This window comes from Salmo salar, chromosome ssa13 (genome assembly GCF_905237065.1).
Source record: "Salmo salar chromosome ssa13, Ssal_v3.1, whole genome shotgun sequence".
NCBI lineage: Eukaryota > Metazoa > Chordata > Actinopteri > Salmoniformes > Salmonidae > Salmo > Salmo salar.
In genome coordinates, this window is record NC_059454.1 from 12160345 (window position 1) to 12174764 (window position 14420).

General features: G+C 47.4%; 1 protein-coding gene across 5 annotated transcripts in view; it reads right to left on the reverse strand.

Annotated features, from left to right (window-relative positions):
* LOC106566435 (brefeldin A-inhibited guanine nucleotide-exchange protein 2) overlaps positions 1 to 14420 on the reverse strand; it is a 44351-nt gene that overhangs the window by 10122 nt on the left and 19809 nt on the right. For all 5 annotated transcript variants that reach the window (XR_006758493.1, XM_045692937.1, XM_014134467.2 and 2 more), the window contains exons 18-27: positions 12283 to 12454; positions 11416 to 11567; positions 9969 to 10097; positions 9480 to 9638; positions 9163 to 9310; positions 8854 to 8950; positions 1223 to 1263; positions 977 to 1146; positions 388 to 539; positions 42 to 214 (exon numbers count right to left, since the gene is read on the reverse strand). Coding sequence is in view for 4 of the 5 variants with exons in the window: in XM_045692937.1 (XP_045548893.1) it covers positions 42 to 214; positions 388 to 539; positions 977 to 1146; positions 1223 to 1263; positions 8854 to 8950; positions 9163 to 9310; positions 9480 to 9638; positions 9969 to 10097; positions 11416 to 11567; positions 12283 to 12454 (1393 nt within the window). In the remaining variant the exon portion in view is untranslated. The remainder of the gene's footprint in view (positions 1 to 41; positions 215 to 387; positions 540 to 976; positions 1147 to 1222; positions 1264 to 8853; positions 8951 to 9162; positions 9311 to 9479; positions 9639 to 9968; positions 10098 to 11415; positions 11568 to 12282; positions 12455 to 14420) is intronic.

Genomic DNA, 14420 nt, shown 5'->3' on the forward strand with positions numbered 1-14420 from the left:
AAATGGTGAGTCACAGTCCTGATGTGACTGACTGTACTCACTGACTATGTGGCCAGTGGTCTGGAAGGCCAGCTCCACAATGGTCTCGTCGTGATCCGAGGCGGCCTGGTGGAACACAGAGAAGATGTTCTTCCAGCCGGAGCGGATATTGGCTGCCTGGGAGTTGACCATCTGGGCCACACAGCGGATCACCATGTCCCTGATAGTGGGAGACCTGTGGAGGAGAGGGGGTCAAACAGTCAATGGTTTGTTGTGAGTGTGTAGAGGGAGGGTTTTCCCCCTCATCATATCCTCAATATTGACCCAAATCACCTCTGCCTCTTTCATTTTACTCCCTTCACATGACCTATTTCAAGAACTGTCCCTTCCCCCCTGGTCCATCTCTACCTGTTCTTCTTCATGATGTGTTCAAATGGCCGGAGGAAGTCCTTCTGGAAGCGGAAGTTAGCCAGCTCTCCTTTCTCCAGGAACTTCATGGACAGCTGCCTCAGAGAGTCCACCGCAAAGATGGCCACATCCTCATTGGGGTTGCAGCCCACCTGGCAGAGTAGCAAACACCCAGGCATAGATCCACAGTCAATAGATAGGCTACGTCTTTGCATAATCAGGTTAGATTAATAGATTAAAGGGATATTTTGGCAATGAAGCCCTTTATCTACTTCTCAGAGTCAGAGGAACTAGAGGATGCTGTTTTTATTTCTCTGTGTTCAGTACGAAGGAAGTTGGAGGTAGTTTCGCGAGCCAATGCTAGGTAGCATAAGCGAATGACTGTAAGTCTATGGGTATCTGCTAGCATGCTACCTCTAACTTACTTCATACTGAACCCAGAAACAAAAATGGTGTCCAAAGTATCCCTGTAATACCATCGATGGACTAACAATGCTCAATGCAGTGTCTCCACTAAAAGTGTTTCTTAGTCCAGAAATAGGCTTAATCTGGTTCTGGGAAACCGTCCTTGCTGACGGTAGTCACTCACCTTGTTGAAGTGGTCTCCAATGACCTGCCAGATGCGTGACCACTGCAGACGGATACGGTTCATGTTGTAGTAGGAGATCTCCACTATCTTCTGCAGACTGAACATCCTCGGCTGGTGAGCAGAGGCCAGCTCATCCATGGAGACCGCACACAACCATCGCACAAAGTCCACTAGGAATAGGACGACATCAAGAAACACATTCACACTGCCAGAGACAGATACAGAGAAACACACAGATCCACTTACCGACTGCATTTCCATCTAGCTTTGTGGAACCAGTGAAGATCCTGAAAACAAAGCATAACGCAGGTCATGTAATTCCAAATAGCACAATTCAGATCAGATGGCATACAGTACATGACAAAGTATAGATGTCTGACTGCAGACATGGTGTATGGTGACCATGTGTTATGGCTGGGCGATGTGGCCAAAATACAATATCGTTCTCATTTGATGGTGTTTGACAGTATTTGAATAATACAAGTTCTAAATATGCTTGATGAGCAGTGTATGGCCCTAAGGTGTCAACACATACTTCCTAAGTTACTTTAATGGGGCTTTCACCATTCGGATTGTATTTATACTGTTCCAATAAAACTTTAACCAAAAGTTGGAATATAGTGGGGACTTTGAATACGGTGTTGTTTGACATGACAACGAATGAAAAAGCCAAGGAGGGGTTATTGTGACAGGGTAGGAACCATAGTGTTGGTCAGTGTTTCCCCAGTGGATCCTAATTAGATGTTACATTAAATGTTTGCTCTTACTGTAGCTTGGATGTTGCTAACTAGTAGTGTAATTATAGAACCCTTGTGGATTTATATTAAGAAGCAATGTGGAAATCAGCATCGTTGTCATGAATATCTGCAGCATTGACCATGCAGACTGTCACTGCGAGTGGTTGTTGTGACTCGTGGTAGTGCAAAAACTGCTCTCCTTGAGTGACAGGGGCCGGGGCTTGGTGTGTGTGGAAAGAGACAACTCAAGTAGCAAATATAGTAAACTATAAAAATTTATATTATTACATGCGCAGGAGTGGCGTAACACATTTAACAAACCAAACATTGAAATACCGTTACACAAGTAAAAACCTAAACCGGTCTGTGCATCAATACCGGAATATAGTAAAATACGGTATAACGCCCAGCACTGTCGCGCATCTCTCGCACCTGTCCACAGCCACCATTACTCAGAGAGCTGGTCTCTCACCTGTCCACAGCCACCATTACTCTCAGAGAGCTGAGCTATGTTCGAATACCCATACTAATATACTGTATACTTAATGAGTATATACTACATACTATTTAGTTCATTTTAGTACACTGTAAACAAACAGTATCCTTTCAGTTGAGCGTACTAGCTCTTCACCTGTCTACCGGAATTTGATGCTGTTGCTATGCAACCTATTGCTAGCTAGTTAGCATAACAAATTACTAGTTAGACATTTTATGACTTCAGTGGTGTTCTTAAATTCAATCTGGAGTGCCAGAGTTCGCTCGTTAATTCAGAGCATTGTCCTTTAGTAAAATTCAGAGCATTTCGCACTCGCAGCGCACACTGGACACTCTGGCCGACGAGTAGGGTTTATTTGAGCGTTCTGACCTTACAAAGGCAGTCAAGCACACAAGATAATGTTGGCTAGCTTGCTTGCTACTTCCAGACACAAATGAGACCACTGACTATTTTACTGGCCCTAGCAGAGCTGGTTAGGCAGTCATGTTATCCAGAGTGTTGGTGACTAACTGTGCTGCAGGCAAAAATTTAATTACGTTTTTTTGCCGACTTTTACTGACACCAGCCATATTCGGGTGTTGAGCGCTCGTAAATTCATTATTCTGCGTTCTGGAATCGGAATACATCGCCAGAGTGAATTTACGAAAGCACCCAAATGTCCCTTGAGAATGCACAACGACTATACCATTTAGCTAAGCTAACATGCTGACCAGACAGGACACGTCACGTGCGCGAGCGTCGCAAAATAAATCTAGAAATCCATGTTATTAAATTATTGCACCCACACTGCTTGCGTGCGCCAAAGAGCGTCTGCGTTGCCAAGGGATAAAATAGATCTCCTTTCTATTTCTGACGCAGATCGCGCTGCATGTCCTGCCTCTACCATCTCCTCATTGGTTTATAGAAGCAGGTACCCACGTGCCATCTCCTCATTGGTTATACCCACGTGGGTGATTGAAAGACGAACTGTTTTGCCGGTTGTCGTGCTAATACTATGAAAGTTTAGATGCGATCACCATATAAATTCAAAGATTAAAAAGCCTGGAAGGAGGAGAGTGTTATATCTAGCCTAGCTGTAGAAGAACGCACGTCTGCACGGTTTCTCATTGTACATCACTCTGTCGTTTAATGACATGTGCCACTCATCCTGACAACCCATTCATCCATAAAGCAGCACACGCCACCGGATGAAACCGTGCAGACGTGCGTTCTTCTACAGCTTGGCTAGATATAACATTGGCGACGAAGATGGCTGAATTCAGTTTACCACCGCCGGCACCATTCCTCGCCGTGCCTGGCGAACCTCCAGTCCCGTGGAATAACTGGCTTGATAGCTTTAACACTTATATCGAAGCTATGGACTTTTCTACAATCTCTGACAAGCGGAGGACAGCACTGCTCCGTCACTGCCTCGGTACAGAGGGACAAAGGATTTTCAGAGCGCTTGGATCGGCTCCTACATTCACTGCTGCAGTCAGCCTCCTACGGAACCATTTCGCCGGGAAAGAGCGAGTGCTCCTCCGACGCTACCGGCTACGGAAGAGACACCAACGGCCGGGTGAGTCCATTCAAAGCTACGTGGCTAATCTGAGCGATCTGGCTAGCTCTTGTAACTATGGGACACTTCAGGACGAGATCATCAGGGATCAGTTGATAGAGGGGACGTTATGTGAAAAGACAAGGGAGAAACTGCTTTTGGAATCGGATAATTTACAACTAGATGGAGCTATTAAAATAGCACTCCAGGTTGAAGCGGCGTTGGAATGCTCTACTATGCTAACAGACAGATCTGCAGCATACACTCGGCCCCCAGCCATTCTCACACAGCAGCTTCAGCCCGAGCAGGCGCACTACAACGATCACGCGCTGTGCATGGCCTCCCACGTTGATAGCTGCATGGACACAGACACCGGCATGCCCGTGCAGCAGGCACACAGACAAACGAACAGAAGTAGCTGTGGCAACTGCGGGGCTAGCTCTCACAATTAAAGGGCTTCAAACTGCCCAGCCCGTGGGAAAATATGCAAGAACTGTTCAAAATACAATCACTTTGCAAAAGTGTGTCGTTCTGCCCCAGCTACTAGCTCCACCCAGCACAGGCCCTTAGTTTCATCTCACTCTCAACATGAACGCACGGAAATCCGAACTGTCTCCACCAACCATGTGTCATTCAGGACATGCACTGTGCAGCTGGGTGAGGTGGGTTTGCCTTTGCTGCTGGATACTGGCGCTGCGGTGTCGTTGCTCAACCTTGCCACTTACTACAAGTTTTTCAGTCACCTACCACTCCAACAGCCCTCCACTGCCCTGTGTGGGTACGGTAGATCCAAGATAGACATTGTAGGCACCCTCCAGGTCCCAGTACACTACGGCACCAAGCATCTGCCATCATTCACATTTCATGTTGCAAAGCGGGGTGCCAACCTCTTGGGCCTCGACCTCTTCACAGGCTTGGGATTCACGCTGAGAGATGACAGTGGGTCAGCTATCCACCAGGTTACCTGCACATGGCAACAGAACTGGCCAACTCTTTTTGATGGACTGGGCTGCCTCACAGCCTTTACTCACAGGCCCCTAGTGAATCCGGAAGTGACCCCAGTCATGCAGCCCCTGCGGCGCATTCCCTTTGCACTGCGTGATGACGTCACAAAAGATCTCCAGGCACAGTTGGATGCAGGCATCATTGAGCCAGTCAACGCTGCCCCCTGGATTTCAAACTTAGTTATTGCAACCATTAAGTCAGGTGGAATCCGGACCTGCGTGGATCTTCGTGCTGTGAACAAGGCCGTTGTCCCGGATAAGTACCCGTTGCCTACAGCTGAGGAGCTGACCGCACAATTCCATGGCTCCAAGATCTTCACGAAGCTTGACCTTCGTCAGGGTTATCTTCAGGTACCCCTCCATGCAGCTAGCAGAGATCTCACTACCTTTGTCACACATGCTGGCGTGTTCAGATATACACGCATGCCTTTTGGACTTAACTCCGCCCCCAGCTGCTTCCAGAAGGTGATGAGCACCATCCTCGCTGGAATACCTGGGGTGGCGGTCTATCTGGATGACATCGTGGTCCACGGTCCTGACCTCCACATCCATGATTATCGACTCCACAGAGTATTCAGCGCTCTACTGCAGAACAACCTGACCCTTAACGGTGGAAAGTGCACCTTTGCAGCTCCAGCCGTCGAGTTTGTGGGGTTCCGCCTGTCGGCCAAAGGCATTGCCCCACTCATGTCGAACATTGAAGCCGTCCACAGGATCCCGGAACCGACCTCAGCCTCTCAGGTGGCATCATTCTTGGGCATGACAGCCTACTACCTCCGGTTTCTGCCCCACTACTCCCAGACCACAGCGCCCCTTCGCCAGCTCCTCAAGAAGGATGAGCCATGGGCCTGGACGGCAGCCTGCTCAGACGCGGTCCGCTCACTGAAGAGCCAGCTCACCACAGCCCCAGTCTTGGCTCACTTTGACCCCGTCTGCCCCACCATTGTCACATGTGACGCCTCAGCTGGAGCACTAGGAGCTGTCCTCTCACAGCTGCAGAATGGCATTGAGAGGCCCGTCGCCTTCGCCTCAAGGGCCCTGAGCCCCACAGAACAACGGTACTCTGTGGGCGAACGAGAAGCACTGGCCTGTGTCTGGGCGTGCAAAAGGTGGCACCTCTACGGCCGTCTGTTCACGCTCCGAACCGACCACCAGTCCCTCACAACGCTACTGTCGGCATCAGGAACTGGCCACAAGCCACTTCGGCTGCACAGATGGGCCGACCGCCTCAGACAGTACAACTATCAGCTGAAGTTCACTCCAGGGAGGGATAACGTGGTGGCAGACCTCCTCTCACGCTCCTTTGACGCTCCTACTCCGACCGTCTTGCCAGACGACAACGAAACAGAGCTCGTACAAATGCTTTACGCTCCTCTTCAGTCAGTTGTCTCACTGGAGGAGCTGAAGCAAGCATCGGAACAGGATCCCACACTGTCTACCCTGCGCACCTACATACGCACTGGATGGCCAGCACACGTGCCGGAAGAGCTGGCGACTTTCGCCAGGGTGAAGCACGAACTGTCTTGCTGGGAAGAAGTCTGTGTCTCTCGAGGGTTTTGCACTGTGGTCCCAAGTGGTCTGCGTGCGCGTGTTCTATCCATGGCGCACGAGGGGCACTTGGGCATAGTGAAGGTCAAACAGCGATGTCGAGACCTTGTGTGGTGGCCAGGCATCGACCACGACATTGAAGCCCTGGTCAGGGATTGTGCTGCATGCCTCCTCAGTGGGAAAACAGGACAGTCCGCCCCACCCCCCTGCAGCCTCTCGCATGGCCGTCCCGCCCCTGGGAGCACATCCAACTGGACATCTGTGGCGAGATCCATGGTCACGCAGTCCCTCACCATCAGCGCTTCCTGGTGGTGGTGTATGACCTCCACTCTAAGTGGCCAGAAGTGGTTCCTGTCGGAACTGTCACAGCACAGGCCATCGTGGACATCCTAGACAGCCTGTTCACAAGGTGGGGCCTGCCCCTCACCCTTACCACGGACAATGGGCCCCAGCTAATCTCTGCCGAGTTCTCCTCATATCTCAGCAACAAGGGAATCAAACACATCCGCACGGCCTACTACAACCCACAAGCTAACGGAGGGGTGGAACGCTTCAACCAAACGCTGAAGAACGGCATCAGAGCGCACCTGGTCCAGGGGTGCACGTTCCAAACTGCTTTGAATCAAACGCTAATGCACTACAGAGCAAGCGAACACACAACAACACAGGCCTCCCCGGCATCCCTCATGCTAGGTCGTGAGATGGAACTGCCACTGGACAGACTCAGAACACAGAGAGTTGCAGAACCGGCGACTAGGTGCACCCAAGAACAGCAGGCAGTGACCAGGCACCAAAGAGAAATGAAACAGCGTTTTGACAAGGCACACAGGGTGAAGAAGTCGATCATCCAAGTGTCTGACTGGGTCCGAGCCCGACGGCCTCAGCGGTGCAACAAAATGGCCTCATTCTGGTCGGAACCCCTGCAGGTCAGTCGACAACTGGGGCCCGCCACATTCATGTTGAGCAATGGATCACGCTGGCACGCCAGCCGCCTCAGGAAAGTCCCTGCTCCTCAAGGAATACGAATGCACACAGAACAGACATGCAGGCCAGAGACGCCACCGGATGGACCTCCCCCACCACTACCACCCGAGCCCCTACGGGCTCCCCAAGGGCCAGAGCCACAAGCGGTGGCGGTTGAAGAAAGGCCTATGCGGGCACGAACTCGCCCTGCTCATCTGGGGGACTACTTAACCTCTTTTCATTCTTAGGCTCCGGTAGGTGTCTTAGTCAACCTCCAGGTTAATGGACTGAACTGGTTAGTTTGGAGAGTCCTTCTGTTTAAAGGTTAATGTTTTATTTCTTACAGGTATCACTCTAGGTTCTTGCCCTATGGACATTTTATATATGGTACCAGTCCCTGGTTTTGGAAAGGGGGGGGAAATGTTATGTATGGTACGACGTGCTGTACGTCATACTGTACGTTGTTATGGTTTACGACAGTGTGCTGCTTTATGGATGAATGGGTTGTCAGGATGAGTGGCACATGTCATTAAACGACAGAGTGATGTACAATGTGAAACCATGCAGACGTGCGTTCTTCTACAGCTAGGCTAGATATAACAGAGAGATGACTAGAAACGATTCAGTTGGCCGTTTTATGTGTGGATTAATTGGTCGGACTAGAGGAACTTGTGCATTTCAGGTAAAATAACAATGTTTATATCCCAGGACAAATTAGCTAGCAACAGCAAGCTATATAGGACAAATTATCTAGCAAGTGCAAGCTAACTAGCTAAAATTGCCATACATGTTTAATGCTTTTCGACCTGTCCCCAAATGAATGTCATTGGTTCAGAGTTTGTTTTGATATTTTAACCTGCGTGTCGTGATCGTGTTTGGTGTAGGGGGACAAAATACATTTATGCACGATAGCGCACACTGACTGCCTACGCCATTCCCTTGGACCGCCGTGTAGTCTTGCCATCTATGATTTTGATTTGGCTTTCTCATTTGCCTAGTTGACACACACAGTACCTTTTCATCAATGTCTATGTATGTTTTGGTGTCAGAATGACGGGAATAATGAAGTCAGTAAACGCTGTGTAATTAGTTAGATAGTTAATATTCCGGCAAGTTTGATGTATAATTATCCAACTAACGTTAGGTAACGTTATACTGCTGTAATGATATGTGGTTCACAAGAACAGCGTAACTAACAAATTGTTAGCCAACATAACCTGTAACGTAACTTATTTGAAAAGTCATTACATTGCTCAACATTTTCTTAACCTTTGTCATAATTAGTTAAAGCAATGAATTTGTATCCGCTCTCGTACTTCGGCTGCATATTTTCCGCCATTTTCTTCAAATCTGAAAACGATGTGAAGCCACACCCATTTCCTCTAGAATTGCATTACAGGCCCTAAAGCACGGAAATAGTGTCCTCTGCTTGTATACTTCGTATTTTCGCCGTTGTTGTACGACATCCGGGAACTTTTGGCATACTAACTATATCCATACTATGACCAATAAGCATACTCTATACGGAATTCACGTAACAAATAGTACGGTTAGTACGGTTAATGAGTATTCAAACATCTCTGGTCTCTCACCTGTCCACAGCCACCACTACACTCTGAGAACTGGTTTCTCCCACTGACTCCTGGATATGAGCCATCTGCCTCCGGTCTGGACCTCCCACCAGGGTCCCTGCAACAGGAAACACATTTAACACACCAGTTACTTGCCAAACGGCACCCTATCCCCTACATAGTGCACTACTTTTGATCAGGGCCCATAGATCCCTGGTCAAAAGTAGTGCACTATTATAGGGAATAGGGTGCCATCTGGTACACTAACTGTCTTCAAACACAATTTACACAGTCAATGTCCTTGATGTTCAAGAGCCCTGTGAGACCTACCTAGTCCCAGGGGCATGAACTCCTCTCCCCCGATGGGGAAGCCCTTGATGCCAGCCTGGCTATCCCGAACCACTCCAGAGATGTAGCGTGTCTTCACCCCTGTGCCAATCAGCTGGGCCAACTCCAGCTGGCTGATACACCGCAGGATCTGCACAGACAGGGTTAGGGCCTGGGGTGAGCCTCAATGTTCTGTTCAAAATGTCTCTACCAAGTGCTACACTCTATAATATGGGTTGGATTCCTGACTGACAGAAGAGAGACAGGGTTAGGAATGGGAAGTCCAGGTGGGCTATCTGGGAGAAGCCCCTCCGACCTACCTCATGCCAAGAGTTGCCCAGGTAGTTTCCGTCTGTGTGGGCCACGGTGATAAGGGTCTTGATGGTGTCGATGTTCTTCTGCTTCATCTCAGTGATGCTGGAGCTGGCTGTGAGCAGGGTGAACCGAGCCAAGGCTTGGACATACGCATCCCTCTCCAACTGCACAGAGACAGACAGGGGGCCACAGACAGACGGGTAATTAATGTTAAACATGAACATAAAGACACAAAACTGTCTCTTGTAGGTTATTTAAGTTCATGTTAAGTCTAGAACTATGTTTGATGGGGGGGGAAATCAACAACAAAAATAATCTTTGGGAAGTAAAGTGTATAAGGCTGTGTTTACACAGGCAGCCCACTAATTGGCAAAAGAGCTGATCTGATTGGTGAAAAAGATAATTGGGCTGCCTGTGTAAACACAGCCTAAGGTTGCTACATTAGATGTTTTAGAAGCGGAGGTCTAGCTGTGTAGCCATGGGAGACAACTAACCTGCATACTGAAGATGCATGCAATCCTGACAGCACAGCGGATCCCCTCCAGACACAGAGAGGCCACCTCCTGGTCGTCACAGTCCTGTAGGCCCACACTGAACGCTGCCAGGAGAGGGGTCCACGCCAGCTGAAATACACAGGCAGGTAGAGCACACACGCTTGAATCCTTTTACTTCGTAAAGAACATCGGTCACACACACAAACACACAGGGTAAAGTCATCTTCTGGCACAGGTGATAGTCTGGGCTTCTGCATCTACATTTCCTGCTCATCTACTCATAGCGGTGCCAGAGGAAAGCACAGAGCATCATCAAGGACCTCACACCTCCCAACCACGAGCTGTTCTCTCCCTTACAGTCAGGCAGACATGAGGTCTGATACCAACAGGCTCAGAAACACTTTCTATCTACAAGCCATCAGACTGCTGAACACTTCAGCTGAACTGACCACCTGCTGATTCTCCACACATTAGTACACATGCATTCACTCATGCACACACCCACACTGAGTGTACTAAACATTAAGAAAACCTTCCTAACATTGAGTTGCACATCCTCCCTCCTTTTGCCCTCAGAACAGCCTCAATTCGTCGGGGCATGGACTCTACAAGGTGTCGAATGTGTTCCACAGGGATGCTGGCCCATGTTGACTCCAATGCTTCCCACAGTTGTGTCAAGTTGGCTGGATGTCCTTTGGGTGGCGGACCATTCTTGATACACACAGGAAACTGTTGGGTGTGGAAAAACCCAGCAGCGTTGCAGTTCTTGACAAACTGATGCACCTGGCACCTACTACCATACCCTGTTCAAAGGCACTTAAATCTTTTGTCTTGCCCATTCACCCTCAATGGCAAACACACAATACATGTGTCAATTAACTCAAGGCTTAAAAATCCTTCTTTAACCTGTCTCCTCCCCTTCAACACTGATTGAAGTGGATTTAACAAGAGACACCAATAAGGGATCATAGCTTTCACCTGGCCAGTCTGTCATGGAAAGAGCAGGTGTTCCTAATGTTTTGTAAACTCAGTACATTCCTGCTACAGACACAAACAACTGTTGCTACCAGACTCATTATACTGCTCAGTTTATACACTGACCCCCCCCATTCCCCAAAACATGTGGAAATATTGCTAAATTGTGCCTTCCTGTATTATACTTATGCAAAAAATATATATACATCCATTTTTAGACTTAAGTATATATATATTCTGCCATTATATTCGTATTCTTATCTAATAATGTTTTTGCATTGTCGAGAAGGAACCTGCAAGTAAGCATTTCATTGGACGATGTATACCATGTGTATCCCGTACATACGACTAATAAAAATGTTCAACTCTTTGGGGCTTTAGGCTGGGGATCTGGAAAGCACTGTGACAACTGCTGATGTAAAAAGGTCTCAAACAAAATGTATTTTATAGAGGCTGGCTGACTCTGCAGTACCTTGAACATGGGCCGGACGTGCTCCAGATGGGTGGCGCTGAAGAAGGGGGCCTGGGCGTGGCTTACAGCCTCCATCAGGGCCTTGGCTGTCTTCGCCATCTGTTCCATCTCCACGTCATACAGCAGCCGACGCTGCTTCTCATTGGCTACGCCTGCAAAGAGAGACCGCCCACATTATCACAACTCATCTCTCGTGGACAGACAACGTAAAAACATTTGACAAAATTATGTAAAATATTAGTTCTGGGTTGACAGTATCACATGACCAACACCTACGTTTCCTAGGCAACCAGTAGGGCTACAATTCCCCCTGGGCAGGTTGGTGTAGGGGTTCAGCTGACACATAATACATACAGGATTAGATAGTTTGTCAGAGAGACGGGCTGCGTTCAGAGAGACGGGCTGCGTTCAGAGAGACGGGCTGCGTTCAGAGAGACGGGCTGCGTTCAGAGAGACGGGCTGCGTTCAGAGAGAGACGGGCTGCGTTCAGAGAGAGACGGGCTGCGTTCAGAGAGAGACGGGCTGCGTTCAGAGAGAGACGGGCTGCGTTCAGAGAGACGGGCTGCGTTCAGAGAGACGGGCTGCGTTCAGAGAGACGGGCTGCGTTCAGAGAGACGGGCTGCGTTCAGAGAGACGGGCTGCGTTCAGAGAGACGGGCTGCGTTCAGAGAGACGTGACATTGAGGATTCTGCATAATGATGCATTTACATGAAACTACAATATTCTATGGCAGCCATGTTAGCTCACTATTAACATAACAAGGGGAATATTTAAAACAACTGAAAGTCTAGAATCAAAATAATATTCTAAATGTTGGCTCAACTCTAAATATATGGCTCTTCGTCGTACCCTGGCTCCTCTACTTACTGTGCTTGCTAGCCTTGGGTGTGATAGTGTGCTCCTTGCTGTCCTTCATGGCGATCTTCTTGCCAGCGATCTCATGGTATATGGAGGACAGGTACTCTTCAGGCAGGTCTTTACTGTCGTTGATGCCACGGTTCATTCTGATGTACTGTTCCTTTGTCATTTTGTTCTTCACCTGTAACACAACGGTGGGGAACTACAGTTAATTAAAACAACTGGCTGTAGGTAGGTATGAACAGGCTAAATGACGGTCTGGTCGAGTTGTGGTGGTGGGTTCACAAAGGAAGGCTTGGGAGTTCAAATCCCGGATGAGCAATGCATGGCAACTTTTTGTTCCTTTGTAGCTCAGTTGGTAAAGCATGTAACTCCAGGGTAGTGGGTTTGATTACCGGGACCACCCATACGTAAAATGTATGCATGACTGACTAAGTCGCTTTGGATAAAAGTGTCTGCTAAATAGTCAAGTTTGGACACCTACTCATTCAATTTTTTTTTTTTTACATTGTAGAATAACTGTGAAGACATAAAAACTATGAAATAACACATGGAATCATGTAGTAACCAAAAAGTGTTAACAAATCCAAAATATATTTTATAAGCAGCCTCACTTTTTTTGATGACAGCTTTGCACACTCTTGGCATTCTCTCAACCAGCTTCATGAGGTAGTCACCTGGAATGCATTTCAATTAACAGGTGTACCTGGAATTTCTTTCCTTCTTAATGCGTTTGAGCCAATAAGTTGGGTTGTGAAGTCCAAATGGCAAGAACAGCTCAAATAAGCAAAGAGAAACGACAGTCCATCGTTACTTTAAGACATGGCCAGTCAAAGCGGGAAATGTAAATAACTTTTAAAGTTTCTTCAAGTGCAGTTGCAAAAACCAAGTGCTATGATGAAACTGGCACTCATGAGGACCGCCACATGAAAGGAAGACCCAGAGTTACCTCTGCTGCAGAGAATAAGTCCATTAGAGTTAACTGCACCTCAGGTTGCAGCCCAAAGAAATGCTTCAGAGTTCAAGTAACAGACACATCTCAACATCAACTGTTCTGAGGAGACTGCGTAAGTCAGGCCTTCATGGTCAAATTGCTGCAAAGAAACCACTAAAGGACATAAGAAGAAGGGACTTGCTTGGACCAAGAACATGAGCGATGGACATTAGAGTGGTGGAAATCAGTCCTTTGGTCTGATGAGTCCAGATTTTTGGTTCCAACCGCTGTGTCTTTGTGAGATGCAGAGCAGGTGAACGAATGATCTCCACATGTGTGGTTCCCACCATGATGCATGGAGGAGGTGTGATGGTTTTCGGGTGCTTTACTGGTGACACCGTCAGTGATTTAGTGCTGCATCAGATGACCTGGCCTCCACAATAACCCGAGCTCAACCCAATTGAGATGGTTTGGAATGAGTTGGACTGCAGAGTGAAGGAAAAGCGTGGGGAACTCCTTCAAGAGTGTTGGAAAACCATTCCTCATTAAGCTGGTTGAGAGAATGCCAAGAGTGTGCAAAGCTGTCGTCAAAGCAAAGGGTGGCTACTTTGAAATATCTCTAATATATAAAATATTTTGATTTGTTTAACACTTATGATTCCATGTGTTATTTCATAGTTTTGATGTCTTCACTATTATTCTACAATGTAGAAAATAGTAAAAATAAAGAAAAACTCTTAAATGAGTAGGTGTGTCAAAACTTTTGACTGGTACTGTATATATAACATTTTTTCAAAAAGACTGACTGGTTGGTGATCTGACCTGTGGACTGTGTGTATATACACAGTCAAAAGTTTTAGAACACCTACTCATTCAAGGGTTTTTCTTGATTTTACTATTTTCTACATTGTAGAATAATAGTGAAGACATCAAAACTAAGAAATAACACGTATGGAATCATGTAGTAACCAAAAAATGTGTTACACAAATCAAAATATATTTTAATTTCTGAGACTGGTAACGCTAAGCCAGTTTCATCATAGCGCTTTATGGTTTTTGCAACTGCACTTGAATAAACTTTCAAAGCTCTTGAAATGTTCCGTATTGACTGACCTTCATGTCTTAAAGTAATGATGGACTGTCGTTTCTCTTTGCTTATTTGAGCCGTTCTTGCCATAATATGGACTTGGGTCTTTTACCAAATAGGGCTATC